This window comes from Saccopteryx leptura, chromosome 13 (genome assembly GCF_036850995.1).
Source record: "Saccopteryx leptura isolate mSacLep1 chromosome 13, mSacLep1_pri_phased_curated, whole genome shotgun sequence".
In the NCBI taxonomy this organism is placed as follows: domain Eukaryota; kingdom Metazoa; phylum Chordata; class Mammalia; order Chiroptera; family Emballonuridae; genus Saccopteryx; species Saccopteryx leptura.
Window position 1 is genome coordinate 8532339 of NC_089515.1, and position 26298 is coordinate 8558636.

The 26298-nt window shown below is 53.7% G+C and overlaps 1 protein-coding gene across 19 annotated transcripts in view; it reads right to left on the bottom strand.

The window, feature by feature from the left end:
- The window catches only part of TACC2 (transforming acidic coiled-coil containing protein 2), a 203112-nt gene that overhangs the window by 41275 nt on the left and 135539 nt on the right, over positions 1-26298 (bottom strand). For all 19 annotated transcript variants that reach the window (XM_066355383.1, XM_066355381.1, XM_066355392.1 and 16 more), the window contains one exon: positions 8222-8358. In XM_066355383.1, the coding sequence (XP_066211480.1) occupies positions 8222-8358 (137 nt within the window). The remainder of the gene's footprint in view (positions 1-8221; positions 8359-26298) is intronic.

Genomic DNA, 26298 nt, shown 5'->3' on the forward strand with positions numbered 1-26298 from the left:
GAGCAAAGATGGCCCGGGCGCTGAAGATGGCTCTGTGGCCTCTGCCTCAGGCTCTAGGATGGCTCTGGATGCAACAGAGCGATGCCCCAGATGGGCAGAACATCATCCCCTGGTGGGCGTGCCGGGCGGATCCCGGTCGGGCGCATGCAGGAGTCTATCTTACTGCCTCCTCGTTTACAGCTTCAGAAAAATGCAAAAAAAAAAAAAAAAAGCAAACAAACAGGGAAAACATACAGACTCTCAGATGCGTGCTATGGAGAAAAATAAAGCCAGGTAGGGATGTTGCCATTTTAAAATAAGGTAGTTGAACAAAGCCCTTCAAGGGTTTTTAAACAAGGATGGGAAGCTACGTAAAGGTGTGAGCCAGGAGGACATTCTGGGGGAAACATCCTGGACAAGGAGGACAGCATGTGCAAAGGCCGTGGGGTAGGACCATGTCTAGAGTGTTACAGAAATATTAGAGCCCAGTGAGGCTAAAGCATGGGGGAGGAGGAGGGGGAGGGGAGGAAGCCGGGACTAACGCAAGGCAGGCACAGTGAGCCTTGACTAAGTATCAGCTCCGATTGTCATCAGGCCTGGTCTTGCTCATCAGAGCCACTGGGAGGGACAGGGAGCCTTTCCATGGAGGCCCCCAGGCAACTGCAGCCAGACGGAGCTTGCCCCATCTGCCACCTGTCCCTACTGCAAGCATCCTCTGTCATCTCTCCTTCCAGCGCCGTCTGCCACTCTCCTCTTTCTCCTCGTCTATTCTCTGTCCTTTCTCTGCTGCTTCCTCACAGCTCGTCCACACCCTCAGCTGCTGCTGGCCCAAGAATGCTTCATCATCTGCCAGCCCCACGAGGATCCGGCCAGCTTGGCCTTGGCTTGGCTACTCTGGGCTCTGCTTGCACCAGGTGGTGCCTTTCATGCATTTCTGGGTTCACAGCTGTCCTGGGCAGTCAAGGATGGCAGACAATGATTGGCCAGAAACCCAAATATGCGTCACTAGACAAAGGAGGGCAGACATCGCAAAGCGGGCTGCAGAAGGAGGGACTGGAGAGGTGGCTCGTACACGATGTGGGATGGGAAGGAGTTAGTGTTGGCGCCCACAAGACTTCTGCTTCCCCGCACCCATTGCCAGTACAGCTGCCGGGTAAAACACAGGATGTTTGGTTAAATTTGAATCTCAGATAAGTGAATAGAATTTGTAGTATAAATACGTCCCCATGTCCCAATTCTCGGTTGTTTATCTGAGATTAGAACCTTTCTGGGCACCCCGATGGTTTTATGTGATGAATCTGGAAGACCCAACCCTCAACCAGCCAATAAACAAAATTTGGGAAAGGCTTGCTTCCACCCGAACCGGCTTCTCGCTGCGGATTTCTCTGCGAGCGATTCACGCTCATCGGTGCGCGCTCTCATCGGTGCACGCTCATCGGTGCACGCTCTCATCGGTGCACACTCTCATCGGTGCACTCTCATCGGTGCACTCTCATCGGGGTGCACCGCACACTCTCATCGGTGCACACTCTCATCGGTGCACACTCTCATCGGTGCACACTCTCATCGGTGCACACGCTCATCAGTGCACACTCTCATCGGTGCACACTCTCATCGGTGCACGCTCTCATCGGTGCACTCTCATCGGTGCACACTCTCATCGGTGCACGCTCATCGGTGCACACTCTCATCGGTGCACACTCTCATCGGTGCGCACTCTCATCGGTGCGCACTCTCATCGGTGCACTCTCATCGGTGCACACTCTCATCGGTGCACGCTCATCGGTGCGCACTCTCATCGGTGCACACTCTCATCGGTGCGCACTCTCAGCAGTGCACACTCTCATCGGTGCACACTCTCAGCAGTGCACACTCTCATCGGTGCACACGCTCATCGGTGCACACTCTCATCGGTGCACACTCTCAGTGCACACTCTCATCAGTGCACATGCTCATCGGTGCACACTCTCATCGGTGCACACTCTCATCAGTGCACACTCTCATCAGTGCACTCTCATCGGTGCACACGCTCATCGGTGCACACTCTCATCGGTGCACACTCTCAGTGCACACTCTCATCGGTGCACACGCTCATCGGTGCACACTCTCATCGGTGCACACTCTCATCGGTGCACACGCTCATCGGTGCACACTCTCATCGGTGCACACTCTCATCGGTGCACACTCTCATCGGTGCACTCTCATCGGTGCACGCTCTCATCGGTGCACACTCTCATCGGTGCACACGCTCATCGGTGCACACTCTCATCGGTGCACACTCTCATCGGTGCACTCTCATCGGTGCACACGCTCATCGGTGCACACTCTCATCGGTGCACGCTCATCGGTGCACACTCTCATCGGTGCACACTCTCATCGGTGCACACTCTCATCGGTGCACACTCTCATCAGTGCACACTCTCATCAGTGCACACTCTCATCGGTGCACTCTCATCAGTGCACACTCTCATCGGTGCACACTCTCATCGGTGCACACTCTCATCGGTGCACACTCTCAGTGCACACTCTCATCGGTGCACGCTCATCGGTGCACACTCTCATCAGTGCACACTCTCATCGGTGCACGCTCTCATCAGTGCACACTCCAGGCTGTGGGCACGCGCGTGGCATTTTCCCAGCTCTGTTCCCAAGCCCGTCTTCCTCTTGGAGCATTCGGCACAGACCCCAACAGAACCCATCTGCCCGAGAGACAACAACACGAGGAAACCTCCAGCCTCTGGAGTTCAGGGGCTGGTCTGACTCGTCCTTGTCCCTCCACCCCACCCCCAGCCCCACCCCCGACAGGCTGCACCTTGCCCTGCGGCTCAGTCAACGCGCCTCTGGACCTGAGAGCACCTTCTGGAGGCACCGCTGCCAGCCAGTCACGGCTTCAGACCTTCCCCTCCGTCCTGCACCCACTGCCTCCCAGGCCCGACCCGGAGCAGATGTCCTACAAGACGGGGCGCTTGATGGAAGCACCCCCGCCCCCCGCTCGCCTGTCTGCCAACTGACTGCTGCATCGTGTCGAAACACTCCTGCTTCCCGCCCGTCTCACAGAAACGGGGTGCCTTCCCCCTGCTTCGGTCTAAAACTCTCTCCCTCTTTCCTCCAGGACCCGGCACCCTCCAGCACCCCACCCTCCCCTCAGCACTACCTAGTCTTCCTGCCCTGGTCACAGCACAGAGGGCGCAGAAGGACAGGGGACCCAGAGGACCGGGTGCTCCAAGTGGGCCCCACAGGAAGGGGCAAGAGACCCAGCCAGTCCCATCGTTTCCGAACAAGGCCCACGGCCGTGGCCACCTGTTGGCTCCCAGGCCGAGCGCAGGCTGCGGCAGCTGGAGGAGGAAGCCTTCCGAGGCTCCTCAGAGGCCAACGCTTCTGCCTGCATCACACCACAGTCAGCGGAGTCAGCTTACCCAGCTGCTCCGTTTTCCCCAGAAGAAAAGCTTCCGGCCTGCTTCACACAGCTCTCCTCTTTATTTAGAACTGACATTCCCTAATTAAATCATCGTGGTCCCAGACACTGAACCTCACTGCGGGGTTTCTTCACCTGGGCACTGTGGCCACGGCGGGCAGTTCTTTGGCCTGTTCATTGCAGGATGTTTAAGCAGCAGCCTTGACCCCTACCTGGTACGATGCCAGGAGAGCCTCCACCCCAGTTGTGACAACCAAAAATGTCTGTAGAAATTGCCAAATGTCGCCTTGGAAAGCAAAACACTGTCCCTGGTTGAGAACCACTGTCTCACTGTGTGGTGACCAGAGAAGACTGTGGTGACATTCCAGGGCTGGGAGGGCCCTTCCACGCCCTCTTCACAGGAGAGAGGGTCACTCCCACGCACAGCCCCCCACTTTCCAAAGCAAGCATGGTCCAACTGGGTTCGCAGTCCACCCCCTGGATTTCCGGATGTCCAAACCCCATTTCTGCATGAAGATGGTTCATTCACTCTTTCCACGAGTGATCTAGGTGTCCCTATACTATACCTCAGCCCCTGGGGGGCTGCTGTGGGCAGAGGTAGGGAGGACAAGACCCCAGGTGGATCCATCCATGTCGACAGGCCCTCCACCTCGTGCACCTAAACCGTGTCAACCTGGACAACACCCGGCTCAGTCTGAGGACGAAATCAGCATCCTTGGTTCATCGTAGGCAAAGGTCCCCCAGAAGGTCCCCAGCTGCTCGGGCCACCATAACAAAGTAGCACAGACTGGGGCTGGAAGTCCCAGCTCGGAGTATTGACAGCTTTGGTTTCTCCTGCGGCCTCTCTCCTTGGCTTGCAGATGGCCCTCTTCCCTCTGTGTCCCCACATGGCCTGGTCTCTGTGGGAGCACAGCCCTGATGTCTCTTCCTTTTCTTACAGGGACAGCAGTGCTACGGAATCAGGGCCCTACCTTGATGGCCCCGTTTAATCTTAAGCACCTCCTCAAAGGTCCCTCTCTACAAATACAGTCACGCTGGGGGGTTTAGGGCTTCGACACATGATTATGGAGGAACACCCTGGAGTCCCCAACACCAGTGCTCGGCAATAAATCCCCAAGCTAGACAAAAAAGAATGTGATTGAACGTCAGAGGGGATTCTGAGGAAAGAGAGAAAGCTAATAAGAGGTAACTAATCCCCCCCCCTGACTGATGTCACCCGACTCTCTCCAAAGGTCCCATCTCTTATCCTTCTGGACTGTTTCTAACTGGAGCACTCACTATCAGCTGTGTTGGGGCTTCTCTCTCCCCTGCCTCCTGCTCTCCCCCTCCTTCCAGGAGCTCACTCTGATCAGGGACCCACAGACCCAAAGGACCAAAGGGGACAACCCAGGACACCCCCACACTCACAGACCACAGAGTCTTACTCTAAAGCAGTTGAGGTTTAGGTAATCAAGGTATCCAGGGGAAATGGACTTCCACACAGAGAGCACAGCTGTAATCGAAGTACGTGACCAGTAACTACTGCAATCCATAGCGTTCATTCTCTTCTTACCTGAGTTGGAGATGAAAAATGCAAAGAACCTAGCACCGGCCTGGCACATGGCAGATGCTAAAATGAAGGCTGTTATTTCTGTGGCATTTAATTACGTCCTTCAGTGGCCCAACGGAGTTCTAATGAGACAACACTGTACAGCAGCAAGGCGTTCTGCTCACGGGACCGTGGACGGTCTGAGGGGGCGGGATCTCAGGGGTCTCACAGGTCGCACCCTCTTCATCTGACAGGTGACAAAACTGGGCTCAGATAAACTGTCCCCGGTCCGACCCAGACCAGGGCAGACAGATGGCAAGGCAAACCCCAGCAGCTCATCCACCCTCCATCTTGGGAAGCACAGGCTGGCAGGACCCAGGATAAGGTGACCAATTGTTTTATCAAACGTTAAGTTTCGGCCCTAGCCGGTTGGCTCAGTGGTAGAGTGTCGGTCTGGTGTGCAGGAGTCCCGGGTTCGATTCCCGGCCAGGGCACACAGGAGAAGCGCCCATCTGCTTCTCCACCCCTCCCCCTCTCCTTCCTCTCTGTCTCTCTCTTCCCCTCCCGCAGCCAAGGCTCCATTGGAGCAAAGTTGGCCCGGGCGCTGAGGATGACTCCATGGCCTCTGCCTCAGGCGCTAGAATGGCCCTGGTTGCAACAGAGTAACGTCCCAGTGGGCGGAGCATCGCTCCCTGGTGGGCGTGCCGGGTGGATCCCGGTTGGGTGCATGCGGGAGTTTGTCTGACTGCCTCCCCGTTTACAACTTCAGAAAAATACAAAAAAAAAAAAAAACACACAAAAAAAGTTAAGTTTCCAGGAGGAATAGACCGTGTCTTTATTCACTGCCAAAGGTCTGGCCTATTGTTTCACATGGTTTTCTTGGTCCCGTGAGCAACATCCTAGGCACTTTGCAGAGGAAAAGCAAACAATAGCTTTTCCTGTCTGCCCCTTTCTTTCCCACGGTTCCCAGAAGGAGGCTTTCTCCTCCTCCAGCCGCCTCCGCAAGTGAGCGTGTGGCCTTCTCATGCCTCGGTGATGTCCTGTGCCGTCTGCAGAAGGGACCAGCCGACTTTTCTAACAAGTGCAGCCAATCGCCTGGGTCTTTGTCTAGCCCAAGCCGGGGCTTTCGGCAGCAGCCACAATCCCAATCGAAAGGGTTCTTATTGAATACTCCGCATACGCTGAGCCTCATTGGAGCTTCCCACGGAGAAGCGCCAAGTCCCCGTTCAAAGAGGCCAACCGGGGGAACGTTCTGATCAAAACTTCCGAAGGATGAACGGCTGCAACCCCATCCGGATGGGGCTTCCTTCTTACCCTGGATCATGCTCATTCTTTTACGAACTGCTGTCGGAAGAAAGAGGGGGGTCTTGTGCAAGTGCTGGTTTGTCAGAACGGAAAATGTTTTTGCTGTGTCCAAAGGGAAGCGAGGCAGAAGGAACAAGCACAGGCCCAAGAACAGAAGACAAGTGGCGAGACATCCCCGGAGGCGGTCAGGGTGCGTGGCTGGAAATCCCAGCGGCCGCGCGGCTGCATGTGTGCTCACAGCGACGAGGCCTCCGCACTCTCCTTGGCGCGTGGGGATGGACCCTACGCCATATCACGCTGTCGTTTCTCTTCTCAATTCCTTTCTAAAGTTCCCCACACGTTTACAGGCATGCTCTTATCAGACCCACAAAAAAGGACAGTTTATTCTTAATCACATGTCTGACCTAAGGATTACAATGTAAGGTTGATTTTTTTTAATGATATTATAGGCAATAATTTTTTTTATATACTTTAGTATTTAAAAGAAAGTGGGGGTGCAAAAAGACTGAGAAATGTAAGCAGCCCTTCTGGTGTCTTTTCCAGAAAATCAAATCAATTCCAATGGTTCCGCCCTCAGAGCCTGGCACGCCCTCAGGCTCCGACACTCCGAGCCGATGAGCCGTGTGCGGACGAAAGGGGAGAATAGAAAACTGCATTTATTAGATACCAGCAAAGACATCGGCTTGCCCTAGAATCAATCCTCCCTCTGCTTCCCCAGCACCGGGGAGCATTATTTGTTAGGAAAAAAGTCTAGGTGTATCAATCGTTTCTAAAACAACAAACAGCCTGCTTGGACCGGGGCAGGTAAAATAAATTGCACCCATTCCTTTCCAAAACCAACATCCAAATCAATGAGTTATTTTATTTTACAGTCCACCTGGCTCCCTGTCAGGGTGGGAGGGCAAACACAGGTCCCACCCTCAGCCTGCTCCTGTGTCTGCCAGCCAAGCTCCGTCCCTCCCCTGGGGCGGGGCAGCCTGGGGCCCAGAGGGATGTGGAGGCTCTTGGGCCCAGGCCCAGTCTTGGGCAGATGGGCCAGAGAAGGGAGCTGGTCCCATCCATCCCAGGTATCAGAGCATGGTCCAGACGGAGTGTGGTTCTGCAGACCCTCCCACGGGGAGGCTGAGGTGTGAGGACGTGGATCTCTCTGAAGTGCGGGGCCCAGCGACGCTGTCCAGGTCTACCATGGGCACCACCTGACCCCCCAACCAGACTTTGCAGCCATTTCCGACAGCCCCCACTTCCTTCCCGGCCTCACACTGAACGTGCATGCTAGAGGGGGTACCATCCCCGCTGGCGTAACCGGAGGAGGACGTGGGCAGAGAACGCCAGCCAGGTGGGCAGGCCAGCGGCGGGGAAATGAGATCTGTCCCACCCCCAGTTATCACCACATCTCAAAGGTACAGACAGAAGGGCCTGTATTTTAAGTCACACTAGGGAGAAAAGATGCGGGAAGGGGATAAGAAATCAGGTAACTCGAGGCTAATGCGAAAGGAACGAGCCACCCATGCGTGGCTTCAGCGACGTGGCCCTTTCTCCTCTCGCCCGCTAAGTCTCTTCATTTCCCAGGTCCGCAGCGGCCCTGATCTCTGATAAAAGTGCAGAATCACAGGAGCTGTCCGGAACCAGGGCTCTTACAGGAGCAAGGGGCCAGAGGTCAGCATCTCAGACGGCACCAGAAACGTCCAACACCCCCTGGCCCCACTCAAGCCCGACTCTGGGCGCCAGGTGAAAGGTGCCCGGTGCCAAATGAGTGGTTTTCCCAGCAGCCCCCACCACACACAGCTGCAGAGTGGATACAGGACAGCCTGCTGCATCTGCTCACCCCCAGCTTCCCTCACAGGACACCCAACCCAGAGCTGAGTGGCCCCCGCAGCTGGGAACAGTGCAAGGAGCTCAGAGACAGCCTCCCCCCCGGGGGTGGGGGCCCTCCTCCGGCCGCACCCCAGGAGGAGTCGCTGTGTCTCCTCAAGGCACGCCTGGTTCTGGGTTACCTGGTTCTTCCGGGGAAGGTGGCGCGCTGACCTCAGGCTCTGGAATGACTTCTGGGGGTGGCGGGGGAGGGGCCGGTGGAGCTTTGACAGGGGTCGTCGACTCTGGGGTCTCAAACGCTTCTTCAGAGTCAGAACTCCTGATGGAGAGAGAGAGGGGGACGCACAAGGTTAGGCAGGGGCCAGGGGCCAGGGCTGCTGGGCAGCGTGCCACCTCCTGACCCCCATCCCCAGTGGAATCAGGCTCGCTGCCCCACTGAACGGTTTGGGGACAGGCGCGAGGGGAGACATTTTGCAGCACGGTTCCCAAGAGCGAATCTCATCAGCTTTGTGCCCAAATGACAGACTCCTTGATCCTAGCGCTACCCGAAGCACATCTCTGGCCTCAGAGTCAAACCCACACACAGCGGCATCTTTCCATCAACTTCCACACACGTTATCCAGGGTCTATCCAAACTGACATGGAGGCGTTCCAGAGGTCACTGCTCGCTGCCGCGGATCCAGCCCACCCACAGGACCCCCCGCTCCGTGAATCTCAGTGGCGTTCGGCCGCTCCCCACCCCACCCCCCTCATTCTCTCCTAGGGCTCTCATCCCTGGTCACTGCGGCTTTATTCTCTCCGATCGTGCCAACTCTCTTTCTCCTCTACTGAGCTGAGAGAAAGGGCGGGAGGGCGGCTGGGGAATCAGCACCTGCAAGCCTAAACCAGGAGGCAACGGATAAACGTCTGCTGAGTGACGGAGTGAGTGAGTGAGTGAGTGAGCAAATGAAGGAATGAAACGGAAGCCAGTCAGCTGGAGGACGTGCCAGGACAAGACACAGCGCGCAGCCCGCTGGGATCCCCACCCCCCAGCATGGAAATGGCCCTCGCTGCTCTGCAGGGAGGTCTGCTCTGGGGGAAGGCTCTTCACTTAGAAAAGGGACCAAAATCCCACCCAGCGAACGCCCCATCCGGTAACAAGGGGAGGCCGCTCACTACACTAAAGCCTTGTCCCGGGCTCAAGAAAACCTAGGGCAGACAGCCCTTCTCCGTCACCTTCCTTCTGCTGGGGACTCAGTCAGAAAAAAACAATGACTTCCCCCACTCAAGTCACTCAGCCAGGCACATGTCCTCCGGCCAGAAGGCAGCTCCTCACAGGGCCAAGAGGCCCAGGTGTCCACGGTCCTGACCCCACCCTGCTCTGAGATGCCAGAGGGTGAGAAGCATCACTGGGGCTGAGTCCCGTCTCTCTTTGTATTTTAAATAGACCAAAAGCCCATGCATTCATTTGCAACAAGGGAGGTCATTTTTGAGAGGGTAGCTACTTGGGATTGCTGCTGGCGCAAGTGACCCAGTGGGCGATTCTGGGTGAAGATGTATAGTCCAGGGGGTGACATATCAGAGGCCCAACTCCCACAGGGCCAAAGGACCACTGACCCCGGCAGAGGTCAGCATCTTCCAAAGACCAGCAGCCAGCCTGCACAGAGACCCGGAACCAACCAACCCCTACAGTCAGCCAGCACTGAAAACAGGAGCCGTTTGGTGAGTTCGTCTCCAGAAAACCTCCATTGATGTTGTTTTTACAACTTGTCAGCGACTTGCTTCATTGGTGCCAAAGTCGCCCCCCCATAACTCCTCCAAGGACCTTGGCTCCTCCAACCAGCCACAAACCCCTCCAGGGATCCCCCCAAAATGAACAGAAACATCAGAGAGCTGCTTTTGACAGGATCCCAAGAGCCGAAGCCTACAAACTATCAAATTTCGTTGAGTAAAGACTTAATTCACGCAAACCCGACAGGGGCCATGCTGACTTTTTAGAGACAGATATTAACATGAAAGGGCTTGGCTTTTGTCTAGGGGGAGAAGTTAAATCCACACTTGGACAACAGATCTAGATACTCGAAGTTTTGCAGAATCTGCAAAACAGTACAAAACACACATGCATGTGCGTGCATGCAAACACACACACACACACACACACACACACACACACACAAGAAAGTTACACAACTGAGCATCAGAGAGGTACAAGAGTTTAGACCTGCCTGGTGGGCCCGGGTGTGGCCCCGGCCCCCAGCGCTGCACGCATCAGGAGACGTGGACAAAAAAGCACAGAGCTAACCTACCTCTTTCCAGGGCTTCCCTGAAGGACCAGCAGGCTGGACTCCCCACTGCTGGTCACCGCCGTCCACATCCACTGGGCCCATTCCACCGGGGGCCACATCCTCCAGGAGGTAAAGGCCATCTCTACCTTCTGTCCTCCCTCCCAATTCCCCTTCTAATTCCCTTCTTGGGATCTCTGAGATCTCAGCCTCTTCCGGAGGTCACCAAAAAGGCAGCTGCACGGGTGCCGTGAGCTTCCCCGGCGTCCGGCAGAGACCCGCAGGGAGAGACGCCCGCAGCCCCTGCATCCCTGGTGATGTGTGGCTTTCGAGGACAAAGGGCCCCTGCTCTCTCCCGACAGCACAAGCTAGCGACAGGGAGGGCCGGATGCTCATGGGTTCGAGCAGCTGAATTCCAATGAGGTCTCTCCTGTTGCAGCTGCCCAGCCCGCACACCTGCTCAGAAGGGACTGCCATTCACCGCTGCCCTGCATGGGAGGCAGGGTGTGAGGAGGGACAGGGCACATCAAGCCCCTGTTTACTATGAACTATTTATTCTACATCAAAAACCGGGGCTACCACGGACCACGAGAACGGCATCCACTTCCACACCCTCTCCCAGGAGCGGGGAACAAGTTAATTAGAGGAGGTGGAGGGCAGCTTTTTAATTAGCTCTTCCCCACCCCCTCTTCGGTTTCCCAGGGGGCTCAAAAACCTTTCCAAGAGCAGGGATTTCTGCAGTCCACCAACAAAGAGCCTGTACATAAAAAATAAAGCAGCATTTTACAGTCTCAATGCATAAAAGCAGTTCCCAACGGCTGCTGGATGTTTTCTCCACAATTTAGAAAACAAAACTAAACTAAAGGACAAGAAATTCTTCTGTTAAGGCTCCACGCACTCTCAAAACGAAAGAAAAGGAAATTAATTTGCCATGAAGATGGATCAGAAAAGAGAAATGTGCCCCCACAGTCTGCTAAGATGTCTCTAAATTGTGGGGAAACATATTCACTAGGATATGCATACACTGTGTTCTCTACGTAAGTGAGTATGCAAATACAATGGAAATGTATGTATCAATCTCGTGTAAAGACATTGCTCGTAATGGCCAGACATGAAATATGGTGAGTTCCGTTCCCAGCATGGAGAAAGCATTATCCCAGCTATCACGCACGTGTTCAAGTTTTTGTTGTGCCTCAGCCACTGGATTCGACCCACCTGCACACTTCTCCCATAATCTTCACAAACATCCTGACTGCTGGAGCAGACCCATCTCACAGATGCTGCAAACCAAGGCTTAGGGAGGCCCCCTGCTGGGCCCGAGGCCACCCAGTTAGTAAGCAGGGGAAGCAGGGCTCAGACCTAGAGCTGCCTGCCTCTAAGAGCTGTGCCCATTTCACTGCATCAGTGGCTTTCCAAATGTCTTTAGCAACAGAATGTTGTTTCCCGATGACTCTTACGTGAAATTCCTATCCATGGAGAAGAGAAGCACTTCCTTTATTTTATAAGCTCGGTTTATACCGTATTCCTATTATAAAGTCCATCACTGACAACAACTCAGCCATCTGGATGAATTCACAGATCTGAGCCTAAGGGTTGCAGCAGTGTACCTGCTGCCTTCTCCCCTGGTTGGCAGGAAGAGTGCTGATCTAGACCATTGATTACTGTAAGAAGTGCCTGTTTTTAACAGCTTGACTTTTGATGGTGGGGTATTCTTTAATTAAGGGGACAGAGCTGGAGAGCTGAGCTACCTAACCGTCCAAAACCAAGTTAACCTATCAGCACAAGGCAATATGCTGGTGTATCCACCACCACACAGCATGTTGTAGAGAAGAGAAATGGAAACGTGTAATTCCGAGTGTGGACAGACTGCGCAGGCCACTGAAACCCAACCCTGCCAAGCTCCCCAGGTGTGTGTTAGTGAAGTTTTAAGTTGTTGTGCTTTTTTTCCCCCCAAATATTTTCTTGGAGCCTGACCAGGCAGTGGAGCAGTGGGTAGAGCGTTGGACTGGGATGCAGAGGAACCAGGTTCGAGACCCCGAGGTCACCAGCTTGAGTGCGGGCTCATCTGATTTGAGCACAGCTCACCAGCTTGAACCCAAGGTTGCTGGCTTGAGCAAGGGGTCACTCGGTCTGCTGTAGCCCTCTGGTCAAGGTCCATATGAGAAAGCAATCAACGAATAACTAAGAAGCCACAATGAAAAATTGATGCTTTTCACCTCTCTCCCTTCCTGACTGTCTGTCCCTATCTGTTCCTCTCTGTCTCTGTCACACACAAAAAAAATTTTTTCTTGGATTTCAGATAATCTCTATAGAGCTCTGAAATCCCACCAAGCATAATCTGAAAACCCTTGCTCTGAACGATGAGGAACCCAGTCCCTGCATTAGATGACACGCAGCACCAACACAGAGCACCTTATGGAAACTGTCCCTAAAGCCAGACAGCTTGCTATGTAGAATCCGATGCTTTTGGTTTGGTTTAATAAATATTTTCATGTTTTACTTTTAGGAACTACAACAACAAATAGTGTAAGATCAGCACCCGCACACAAATATGTACATTAAATATAATTAGTATGGCCTGACCTGGTGGTGGTGCAGTGGATAGAGCGTCGGACTGGGATGCAGAAGGACCCAGGTTCGAGACCCCGAGGTCGCCAGCTTGAGTGCGGGCTCATCTGGTTTGAGCGAGGCTCACCAGCTTGGACCCAAGGTCGCTGGCTCCAGCAAGGGGTTGAAGGCCCGCGGTCAAGGCACATGTGAGAAAGCAATCAATGAACAACTAAGGTGTTGCAACACGCAATGGAAAACTAATGATTGATGCTTCTCATCTCTCTCTGTTACTGTCTGTCTGTCCCTGTCTATCCCTCTCTCTGACTCTCTGTCTCTGTAAATAAATAAATAAATAAATAAATAAATAAATAAATAAATAAATTTAAAAAATATATATATATAATTAGTATGGTATAATATGTAATATAGTAAAGTTAGTGTAATATAGTATAGTGTAATATTAAATAGTATAAAATAGGCCCTGGACAGTTGGCTCAGTGGTAGAGCATCAGCCCCACGTGTGGATGTCCCGGGTTTGATTCCCAGTCAGGGCACACAGGAGAAGTGCTCATCTGCTTCTCCACTCCTTCCCCTCTCACTTCTCTCTCTCTTCCCCACCCACAGCCATGGCTTGATTGGAGCAAGCTGGCCCAGGGCGTGGAGGATGGCTCCATGGCCTCCATCACAGGCACTAATAACAGCTCAGTTGCTGAGCAACAGAGCAACACCCCAGATAGGCAAAGCATTGCCCTAGTGGGCTTGCCTGGTGGATATCGGTCAAGGCACATGCAGGAGTCTATCTCTCTGCCTCCCCTCCTCTCATTGAATTAAAAAAAAAAAAGAAGAAGAAAAGAAAAAAAGAATAGAATAAAATATATTAAAGAGTTAGTGTATGAGAGTAAAGTTAGTATAATGTAATATACATACATGTATATACATAAATGTGTGCATGAATGTGTATACATAAAACAGGAGTATCTTTTAATAGATACGATAAATGTAGTTTTCCAGCATATCATTAAATAGTTACATTTGCTCAAGTATTACTGTAGGAGAAAATTCAAGGGCTTAGGATAAAGAATTTCAGAAACCATAGACTCTTCCAACTTTGAAGCTGGAAAAAAATGCACAGATCATTTCCTACTCCAACGCACTCATACAGTCTTTTTACACAGGCGCAAGCACTGAGGCCGGGGGGCTGCAGGGACTTCCCAAGGTCAGGCACATTCACGGGCAGGGCACCCACAGAGCCAAGCCTGCCTTCATTAAACACTGCCTCCAGATAAGACCCTTTGGTTCTAAATACAATGCCCCTGCCCACCTTGGAAATCTCAAGTTACCTACACACAAATGTTACCTGATTATCAAGAAATAGCTGTTCTTAAGCCATGCTAAAAAGAGACTTTATGTGCATATCATTTCTAGATCCATATTCCTCAGCATTGCAGTTGGCAGCTCCCAAGGTGAAGTAATCTGGGGGTGGAGGTTCTTGAGACCACCCACCAAGAATGAAGACACAGTGCAAACCTAGAGGTGGGGGCTCCCCTTGACGTAAGCCCCACCCTCTGAGCTCCTGAGCAAGAAGAGCAAGCGAGCTACCCAATCGGAATGAAGGCCTTCTTTCCACCTCTCTCCAGGGAGGATGCAACCCAGGGGAAAGTGCTGGTGCTGACCCAAAGCCCTGCATCAGGCCAAAGACCATCTGCTGTCCCGAAGAGACAGGGAGACCGCCCAGCAAGGAAGCTGTGCTCTCAGCAGATCACACCGTCTCACTCGTCCCTTTGTCTCACGTGAGTCAGGGTTTGACAGATGTGTTAATAAGCAGATGTGTCTGAAACTGCTGTGCACTGAATTCTAGTCATCAAAATATTCTTCTTCAGACAACACTGTCTATGAAAACTGTCTCTTCTACACACACACACACACACACACACACACACACACACACACACACACACACCCCCTTCCTGCCTAAAACAAAAGATGGACCAGCTAATTTTTTCGGGTTTATTGCAAAAGGTCTTTCCCTTTTACTTGTCCATCTTGCATATAGAAAAGGAATTTTCCCTGCAATATCACTCCTCAGTATTTAGGTCAGGGATAGTCAACCTTTTTATACCTACCGCCCACTTTTGTATCTCTGTTAGTAGTAAAATTTTCTAACCGCCCACTGGTTTCACAGTAATGATGATTTACAAAGTAGAGTTATAGCAAGTTAAAGCATATAATAATATTACTTACCAAGTACTTTATGTCAGATTTTCGCTAAGTTTGGCAGAATAAATCTTTATAAAACAACTTACTATAGTTAAATCTATCTTTTTATTTATACTTTGGTTGCTCCGCTATGGCCCACCATGAAAGCTGGAACGCCCACTAGGGGGCGGTAGGGACCAGGCTGACTACCACTGGTTTAGGTGAAGGGAGTGCATGATTTCAACACAACCAAGGACTCAGAAGCCTACAGTCAGGTTTTGTCTTCCATAAACACAGAGCCAGCCCCGGGCGGCCGGGCTGCCAGAGTTTTCCAAGCTGACCCCTAGGGACAATCCAAGCAGATGATGTCAAGTATCACAAGATTCCTCGTGTCCGTCAGGTGTATAAGGTAGGTACCACTTTCCGATTCAAGGAGCTGTCCCGTGGCGGCCATGCTGAAATGTCAGCTGGGTTCAGAGGGGCAGTGGCCATTGGCATCCTGGCCACCGCTAGGCTAGGCTGCACCCCCAGGGAGAGAGGTGGCATAGTGAGGACGCAAGAAAGAGCACACAGACGGAGGTGACCACAGACCTGGTGACAGCCAGCTGTATACTGAATGTCACTGTGAGAAACAGGGAATGACTCCAGATAACTGGAGTGAAAATGGAATTTACTGAAAGGCTTGGTGGCGGAGGAAGCAGACGGAGACAGTGGGGCATCTGCTTGACTGAGTCATCTTGAGTAGTGTGCCCATCTATTAGGGGACTTAGGGGGAGGGCAGCATTACCCCAAAAGCCAATCAGAAGGTGGGATGGAGGGTGGGTAATCCACAAACAGCAAATATCCAACCAGAGCATCCTCCCAGCTACGTCACTCATTACAACTGTGTGGTCTCAGACAAGTCACTTGATCTCCTGGGCCCTCAGACGGTTTCTCCAACAAGCCGGGACAATATGAAACACGGGTGTGGGTTTGCCTTGGCACAGGGAGGGTGCAGGCTCACACAGGGCAGGGCCCAACCACACCTGTGGGGAAACCAGGAGCCTTCCCAGATTCGCTCAGCGCGTTCTCCCAAATCTCAGCCAGACCCAGGGCCCCAAGAATGGAACGAAGCTGGGATCAGATGAGCTGCATTCTGTCCAGGGTGTCGCAGTAGAAGGGAAGGAGCTGACAAGGAGTCTGAAGCAGCATGGCAGCTGGAACGCAGCCCTGTCCCCCTGTGCAGCCAGGGCAGACACACCCACCCTCCTGCTGGCTCCGGGGCGACCCGGAGGGGTGCAGAGAGGCTGCCTCCAGACGCTCCCGCGCCTGCGAGAGGCATCCACCCTGGACCCGAGGCTCACGTTCCACACTCACTGAGCGTCCTTCTGATTCCAAGGTGGTTTCCGGCCAGGTACCGAGGTGCCGGGAGAGAGGCGTCCCAACCAGGAACCGTGAACCCACAACTGCTCGCCTCAGCCAGCGTTTCCCACCTAGCACCTCAGAGCTTCCTCGGCCACCCTCCTGTCTGACCCTCACAACGGGAGAGGCACGCGGGTGACATTCCAGGACACTGGCAGCAGAAGCTGTCCCCGGCCGGGCACCTGGGCAGCTGACAGACAGGTCAACCCCGCTCGCAGGAAGCCTGTGTTCTCCTGGGAGCGGAGGATGAGAACCCAGAGAGCCTGGGGCTCAGAGCCACACAGGGGCCGAGACACAGTGCGAGACCGCGTGTCTTCCGTCCCTCGTGGTAACCCAAGCGCCCTGTGCCCTAGAGCAGGGGTCCCCAAACTTTTTACACAGGGGGCCAGTTCACTGTCCCTCAGACCATTGGAGGGCTGGACTATAAAAAAATCTATGAACAAATCCCTTTGCACACTGCACATATCTTATTTTAAAGTAAAAAAACAAAAAGGGAACAAATACAATATTTAAAATAAAGAAGAAGTAAATTTAAATCAACAAACTGACCAGTATTTCAATGGGAACTATGCTCCTCTCACTGACCACCAATGAAGGAGGTGCCCCTTCCAGAAGTGCGGCGGGGGCCGGATAAATGGCCTCAGGGGGCCGCATGCGGCCAGCAGGCCATAGTTTGGGGACCCTTGCCCTAGAGGTTGACAGGCTGGACTCATTTGCAACTAGTCTTTGGTACATCTGGGGTTTCTAGGGCATTCTCACCTCCAGAGAGAGGGTCAGATGAGTTTCTGCAGCTGGATCCATGACCCCCCGAGAGGCGGGGTCGGGCGGGACACCAGGCCAGCGCGGTCTCCCACCCTCCGCCCCCTTCACTCCCTCTCCCATGCCCTCATTTAACCCAGTGGGTGCGCGAGTGTCGGGCACACCATCCAAGCTACAAAAACTTGAGGTTCTCGGAACCACAGGGAGGGATGTGGGCGGGGGGGGGGGTGAGGTTGTGGGCTGCCCCGACCTCTGGGAGCTGCCAAGTGCCCTCCGAAGGACCAGCAGGTCGGCCGTGAATTCTGTTACCATCACCAGTTTGCATCTTGAGCAAAGGGCGATACCATCAGACGGTCAAGGGAGGCTGAACTGCTGCTGCATCTTCCAGCAGACCCTCAGAGGCCACGGGGTTCCGCTCAGCAGGGAGCAGGGCGAGTCCTGGCTTCCCGGTCTTCATGTCTAACGCGTCCTCACCGAAGCGCCATCTGTCTGTCTCTGTCTAACTCTGTGTCTCTGGATCTGTCTCAGCCTCTCTGAGAATGCGCCTGCCTCTCCTCTCCACATGTGCGTGCGTGCGTGTGGGTGTGCGTGTGGGTGTGAGTGCGTGCGTGTGTGTGCGTGCATGTGGGTGTGCGTGTGCGTGTGCGTGCATGTGGGTGTGCGTGCGTGTGGGTGTGTGTGTGGGTGTGCGTGTGTGCGTGCGTGTGGGTGTGCGTGCGTGTGGGTGTGCGTGTGTGTGCGTGCATGTGGGTGTGCGTGTGTGTGTGCGTGCATGTGGGTGTGCGTGTGTGCGTGCGTGCATGTGGGTGTGCGTGCGTGTGGGTGTGCGTGTGGGTGTGCGTGCGTGTGCATGTTGCACCCCCTTGCTTCTCGGTTTCTCCATTTCCCCCTCTAGCCAAAAAGTGGGAGGCACACTTGGAAGCTGCCCGGCTAATTTGAATCCTGTTCTTTCCATCAATAATTAAAGCTCATGTGTTTGACTTTATAAATCGTCATTTATAGTTTTGCCTTTAAATTGGCCCTTTAGGGCCTCGCAAATTATTATTAATAACAGCAATCAGGAAACGTTTTCAAGGCTCTTGCCGCGCAGACACTGACACCCCCCCCCCCCGACACACTCATCTCTTTGCAACGTTTCCCTCCCCATAAACACACCTCCCGGGCACACTGGAAAGTCCCAGGTTCTGACACAGACACGCACACTTTAGATGTGGATTGTAACCAGCTTGCTAAAACGTGAGCAGCCCCGAAAGTGTCATGAGCATCTTGTGAGATCCAAGCAGCTGGGATGTTCGTCTGGGCATCATGCCCTCCTGCTAAGACCGCTGACCTTGACTGAGGCCGTGGGAGACCCCGAAGCTCTGCCCGACTGAGAGAGCAATGCTTTGGGGCGGGTTTAGTTTTTGTTCTATTTCACTTACTGGGACTGCTTGGTGCCCCACCCAGAGCCCGTGCCCAGCCAGCACCTCCCACAGCCGCTCAGCACCAACCAAAGACAGATCCTCCGACAACCTTCCCAGCTCTGTGGAATAAGCGAGCGGCAGTGCACGGTCCACTATTGTGCGTAGACGTGAAACGCACAACCCTGCACGTGGGTGGGTTGGCTAGAACGCTTTAGTAAAATGTCTGAAATTTAGAAAGTTTTAAAAGCCCATTTGCTACCACTGTCTGCAAAACAGTGCTTTTGTACAATGAAGAAGGTGGCCCTAAATCTGTCGTTCCTTTCCTTCCAATCTCTGGGCACGGTAAGGAGGACAGGAGGGCTTGTCCCCAGCATGCTGGGGGCGGGAGGAAGTCCTATCCCACACCTCGGCAATATGCCGTCTCTCCCGGCCCGGCCTGCTCCGCTGTCTGTACCCGCTGCTCTCTTGCATAATGCAGCCTCGCCAACTCAGTCTTTGGCCCGCGTATTAGAAATTCTAAACGGGTCAAGTCTGAATTAACACACCTTCTTCATGGATAACATACAAATTACACGGTTCTGCTAAGAAAACAGCACGTTGTTTACCGAATATGGAAATGAGTATGGACAGATGTAGTTCCAAAATTCATGCTCTGCCCTGTGAGGTGGGTTTCACTGCATCCCTGGGCCTCAGTTTCCCCATCTATGCAGTGGGTACTGGCAGGTGGCAGGTGGCAGTACCAGCAAAGGCATGGGGTTGCTTTGACAGCTGAGTTTATGTCTGTCAAGTAACTTGCACAATGCCGGGCAGTTAGAAGGCATTTGTCCTCTCTCTAACCCTTCCAGTGTTAAACTCTACAACTGAGACTGTACCCTTCAGCTCAACCTCATCAGAGAAACACAAAGTATCAGCATAGTTTCTTTAAAGCTCCCTGTAGTCAGGGGGCAGCTGTACCAGTGATTCATGAGTTTACAGAGTGATGAGAGGAAAAAAATGTGATTGTCTTGGTCTTCCCACACACTCAACACCCCTTAAACACACACACACACACACACACACACACACACACACAGAGCTAAAACGGCTGTGGGCGAGAAATTGTAAAATTAAGCAGTAAACTTCAAGGGACTATTTGCTGAATCAATTTGCAGCCACGCAGAGAGAAGCTGTGACCAGCAAGACCCAAGTGCTGACATGACAGGGTCTGTCCTGGGCTCTGGGTGCACGGGGGGCTTCCCTAGAAGCAGCCAGTTGTCACAGAGCCAGGGAGAGATGGCTGCAGGCAGAGATCACACACGGAGAGCCGAGGTGGACAGAGCTTGCTGAGCGCAAGGAATGGGCGTCAGGCCCCGCGGAGAACGGACGTGGACGAGGAGGAGAAAGTCAGCAGGAAGAGCTGAGACATCATTATGCGGGGGGAAGGACTCAGCCCTATTTACGTTGTTGAAAAGATCATTGTGGCCCTGGCCGGTTGGCTCAGTGGTAGAGCGTCAGCCTGGCGTGCAGGAGTTCCGGGTTCAATTCCCGGCCAGGGCACACAGGAGAAGCGCCCATCTGCTTCTCCACCCCTCCCCCTCTCCTTCCTCTCTGTCTCTCTCTTCCCCTCCTGCAGCCAAGGCTCCATTGGAGCAAAGTTGGCCCAGGCGCTGGGGATGGCTCTGTGGCCTCTGCCTCAGGCACTAGAATGGCCCTGGTTGCAACAGAGCAACGCCCCAGATGGGCAGAGCGTCGCCCCCTGGTGGACGTGCCGGGTGGATCCCGGTCGGGCGCATGCGGGAGTCTGTCTGACTGCCTCCCCGTTTCCAACTTCAGAAAAAAATAAAATAAAAAGAAAGAAAAGATCATTGTGACCCTCTGAGAAGGGCCTCCGTTTCCCCTCAGACACAGTCTTCACCCCAGGACTTGGCAGCCGTGCCTCTGAATGAAAGGAGCGGGGCGAGAGAAGGGAAAGGTGTGGGCACTCAGAGCGAGGGGCTCCGGGGTGAGCTCGCCCGGCCCATGGCTGCGTCTCCCAGGCGTTCTGCCTGAGCGCCATCCGGGTCCCACGAGGGGAAATGCGGACTTGCTTCCTGACAGGTGGACCCACGGGAGACGCGGGGCTCGGGGGCCTCTTTGGAACCTGAACCCCTGCTCTTTCGTTTCCCCAGAGAGCGCACAGCGCCCTCGCTGTCCCCAGCTCCTGGAGCTCCACAGGAGCCTTGGTGGAGTCCGCAGGGCCACACCGGACTCTGGCACCGGGACGCCCCCCACCTCCACACACTGTCCCCTAACTCCACGTGCATGTAACTGCAACCTGGCAGCCCCAGTGTCCCTGTCCTGCTGCGCAGGACACCTTTCACCTCGGCGCTGTCCACGTGCTGGGCCGTCACTCCAGCCTTCCTCCAGCCCTGGGCACAGGCACCGGCTCTGCCGAAGCGCACCTCCAGCCGCAGCGGCCTGCCCTCTGCTCCAGCTCCCGCCCAGTGAGAACGCTTTCCCTGCAGCCCTTCCGCCCCAGCCGCCCTCCTGCTCTGCGGACTTCGCTCCAAGTCAGCGGTCCCCAACCCCCGGGCCGCGGGCCGGTACTGGTCCCTGGGCCATTTGGTACCGGTCCACAGAGAAAGAATAAATAACTTACATTATTTCTGCTTTATTTATGTTTAAGTCTGAACGATGTTTTATTTTTAAAAAATGACCAGATTCCCTCTGTTACATCCGTCTAAGACTCACTCTTGACGCTTGTCTCGGTCACGTGATACATTTATCCGTCCCACCCTAAAGGCCAGTTCGTGAAAATATTTTCTGACATTAAACCGGTCCGTGGCCCAAAAAAGGTTGGGGACCACTGCTCTAAGTCACTCCTGACACATCAGTCCGACCAGCGCTCTCGGCAGCTCTGAGCAGCACAGCCACCTACAAGGCCATGTTTTTCAAGGGTGGGAGGGGAATATATATTGTCTACACATATAGTGGGATGTTAAGTAAAATGACATTGTATTTTCCCCTTAGGACGGGCCGTGGGCACTGGGCATATGTCGCCTCGTCCCCTGTGGAACAGCCCGCTCCCCTGGTGAGCAGTGTCTTCTGCGCAAAACCATTATCCCTATGAGGGCGGAGAGACTGAAGTTCTTTATTATTAACCAGGGAGGAGCACAAGGGAAAATTTCAGGAAAGCCAATTTCCAAACAATAGTAAAACAAGAAGCCAAGCTCTGAATGCTAATAAGGATCCAATTAAAAGAATGAGGCCGCCCAATCTCATTGGGCTGCAGATCTGGAAACTCGGAATGAGAGAGGTTCAACTTAAGTGACAGTGAGCGAGACAGAAAGAAACAAAGAACAAAGGTGGGCTTTCTCTCCTTTTTATCCCCTTGAACACAAATCTAATCTGATCACAAGGCTCCCTTTTTAACTCCATCAAAGCCCCCCAACTGTTGTTTAAACTCCTTAAGAGGAACCTTTCAAGATTACCCCCCCCCCGCTATTTCGGGTTCCACACCCCATCTGCACACCCTGTGTGCCACCTACTCAGGCCAAGTCCTATACCCTGCCCTGTGCCACCCCCTCCAGGACCCTTCCGGCCCCTCTGAACTCGCTCCTGCAACTCCCTCCACCTGGTGTGCCTTCCTGCCCAGCAGATGCCTGTTCACCTTTCTAGGCTCATCTGAAGTGTCACTTCCTCCATGCAGCCCTCCGGTGCTGTATCTCCATTGCTTCACCTCCACTGAGTGCTGAGGTCTTCACCCCATGCCTGTAACACCCATGTTCATGGTTCGGGTGCGTGGCACTGGCCTCCCCCATAAGACCGTAAGCTCTCTGCAAGCCAGGGTGCACCTGCTGTATCCGCTTTACCCCGATCCTTACGTGCAGCCACCATTCTGCCACTTTGGCCTGGTGGAGCTTACAGCTTGACTGCTCCAATTGCATCGAATATTTTTACAAACAAAAGATTACATCTGGATATGGGGGAGAGATTTCCCAGAGTCTGGAGAGATGGGCAATTCACACCGTCTCCAGCAAAGCTAGCTCCCTTCAGACGCCATGCCAGGCATTCAAGCCCTGAGTTTTGGTGGTTGGGAGGTCACATTTGGAGAAGCAGGATAAACTGTATCCAAGAAATTACTAGTATGATATACTATAAAAATTTTGAGCCCAGACTGGAAACTGTGAGCCCGGGAGAATGAGCACAAAGAACAGAAACTATGTTATTAAAGAAACCGCCTCTGCCCAGGCTGGGTTCCCAGGTTTAGGGCCTTCTTTTCCACTTCACAGGCACTCAGGGGTTTTCTTGTTAGAAACAGTTGAACTGAGTGATACTAATGTATCCTTTTGCACAATGTATCAGTATTTCAGGGTTTTCTTCACCAGAGTTGTCTAGGAGTTATGTTATATTAAAAAAAAAAAAAAAAAAGAACCCCTACAAGCATAATATTATCTAAACATACTATGTAGCATTTCTTCTCCAGGCCCCTAATACCAGTACGCATTCTCTTTCTGGTGTGCAGAATCCTTCTCCAACAGAGAGGGGGTGGGGTGTGAAACCCATGTCACCGATGTCATAACTGAGGCTGGGGAAGCCGACCGTCCCGAGTGCAGAGGGAGCCGGCAATGCACGTGCCCAGGAACCCAGGACAGGTCGGCACTGAGCTAGGTCCACTAGTGTTTTTAAAGGAGTATTTGACAATTCTGCACGGTTCTTAACAGTGGAGATGGGCTGGTTACCGCTGATCTAGGCATAGTCTTCCCTCTTTATCTAGGGAGTGGCAGCCTCTCTGGTCCAAATAAAATATGCATGGACCCCTTTCACCAGTCCGAAAGACACTGAGGAAACAGGACTTCCGGTCGGGAGGAAGAACCCAAGCATGGCCCACTGAGCCACGGGCAGGACCACGGCAACAGTGACAGACTCACGCAGGGAGGGCAGACACGAGAGAAAATGCAGAGGGGAGAGGGCTCTGCTGGCCACAGCCTGTGCTTAGCACCCTGTCCTCTGTCCTGTCCCCTGAGCAGGCCCCTGGTGACCACAGGGCCAAGACTCAATGCTGCAGTGGCCTTCGAGTCTGGGGCAGCCTCAGGACTGGGCAGTCTTGCCGAGTGGTCAGAACTACGCCTGGGAGAGGCGTGTGGTCCACAGAGCTGGCGTGCACACTCTCTCCCCTCAACCGTTACCAGAACAGTCAGACATGAGGGACAAGAGCCAAGACAGCTCTACTACTGAAGCCCTGCTCTCCCCGCACTCACGGACAGCGCCCTGAGGCACCGACGTCGCCAGAGTACACCTTTCCCGTCTTACCTGGAGCTCCTCCCACGGACCCACCTGTATCTGTGTCCAGAGCCCCAGCCTCTAGGCTCCAGGAAAACACTGCTAGAAGCTTCCAGCCATGCGTGACTCCTCCTGCCGACTGCCATCCCTGGGTCTCAGGTCACCTCCCTCAAGCTTTGCCTTGGTACCTAAAGATACTACAGGTGCCAAGACACCCAAGGGTTGTCCCAGGAGCAAGCTGGCCTCCTGTTAGGGAGATGACACAGGCTGAGCTCAGAAAGGCAGTGCGTACCCGTAGACCAACCTAGGACCAGGGCCCGGAGCACGGCTCTCCTCTGGTCCCCTCACCTCCCCAGCTTGGCTCTAGGTCCCTGCAGACACCCCAGGCTACACTTGGAAAACCCCCAGCAGCTGACCACCCACCAGACACGGCAGGAGGCTAGCGAGGGGCAGCCCCAGGAATCCGGGAGTAAGTCACCTGCCGCAGGTCCAAGAAGATTACTCTAAGAGCCACAAACTCGGATGCTGTAGGTTTTTCAGGGTTCCCTCCCCCAGTTTTCTTTTGAGGGGTGGGTCCCCTTTTTCTAAATCCATCCTGGCAATTATCCCTGGAAAAATCCCATTATTCACAGGAGACAGAGTCCCTCTTTTCTTTGAGTCAGTTTGAATTGTCTCTTCCCCGAACCCCACTGGAAACAGAAGGTGCAGAAGGTGCTAGCGAGGGCCACAGGCAAAGCCCCTCTGAAAAGAAACATACTCAGGCTGGAGTGAGCAGGGTTAGGGTTAGGGACCCTGGTCAGCCCCCAGCCCCCCACAGGCCAGTTGCCTCTTGCACACACTCTAAGTGACTCTGCTCCTTCCTTCTCTCCCAAGAGCAGAGTTCCTGCAAGACTGATGCTGAGTGATGACCCTTACCCCCCCCCACCCCCACCCCAGCAGCCCTGCCTTCCGAGAGTGTCTTCAGGGTCACTGTTTTCCTCGCCTGGACCATTAAAGAAATCAACAGTCACAGATCCTCTTCTGACCCAGGCTGGGCTGGGAAACTGCACACACAGCCTACATGTGCACAGATGTTTTCCCTGAAGTAAAGCCAGCCTCTTCTGCCTTCTTCCTGGAGGGAAAATACTTCCAGACCATACTAGGAGTGTCCCTTTAATGTAGAACAATGAACAATTAGCAGCTCCCAGCAGGGCCCTCCTAGGCCCAGACTGCGTCTGAAGTCCCAGAGGGACCAGCTCTGGTCCCCATTAAAGCCTGGGCTTGACGGGAAAGCTGCCGGAAGCTCACTCCTCTTGGGTGGGCGCCCGCCAACAGGTTGGCAACTGCCACCGTGGGACTGTCCCCAGCAGGGACAAAGAGCAGCCCCGCTCTCTAACAGATGTCAAGCTTCAACCCAGACAAAGGGCGGCGTGTCTTCAGCCACTCCAACCAGGGGACGAACGGCATAAATGCCCGCCTTCCTTAGACACTGACCACTAGAACATCTGGGGAAATGGGCAGAGTCGGAACCAAAGACCACACGTTAGGGCAAAGGCACAGCTATGACCCAAGGGAAGGCCTGACCCGAGGACCCATCTTCTCGGTCATCTCTGTCCCCTAATGAACTGTCTACCACACATCCTCAGGAGAGAGAATCTGCAGTCTAAGCTATTTCACTGCCCCAGGGGGAAGCTTACCAAATGATATGGTCCATCTAAAAAGATGTATTTTTGGCAAATTGGAAGTTAAAGCAAAATGATAAAATAACTACCTGACTCACTCTGAATAATGACTCGCAGGAAAGGCCTGAGTGATACTTGACAAATGATGTGCTTGTGGGATTTAAAATAACGTTCTATTACGAAAAAGGCCCCTGTGATGTCCAAGGTCCTGATGGGCCCAGCTGGGAGGCTCTCAGGCTCTGAGACACCACGGAACCCAGGCATCTGCGAAGCTGGGATGCTGATGGCAAAACGGCCCAGCAGTTGGCGGGGTGTCAGCCTCCTAAGGACCTAGAGCTCTTCCGAGCTGCCTTCTCGCAGGGCTGGAGCAAACCGAGCCCAGAGCCGGTAGCTGCTGCTGCTTCCATTTAAGAAGCAAGCAGAGGAAAAGATGGAAGTAGAAGACCCAGAGGAAGCCAAGCTTTCCCAATACCGCAGGCGGGCAGGTGCACACCTGCGGAGGTCCGCCACTCACCAGCTCACTCCAGGCACAGCTGTGATGGGCACCGTGCTGAAGGTCCACCTGTCCGGTGCCCGGGGCTCCTCACCTTTGCAAGGGCTACAAATGCAGGAACAAAGGTAATTCACTGCTCAGGTCCCACCCAGCCTCCTCACTGGCTCCGAAGCACTCGCAGATGCATCCTCAGGTGGAAGGAGATGCAGGCAGGGAAGAGAGGCACCAAGAGGCAGACAGAGGCAGTGCTCAGGGGAGAGGCGGGAGCTGCGTGCAGTGGTTTGGGAGAAAACA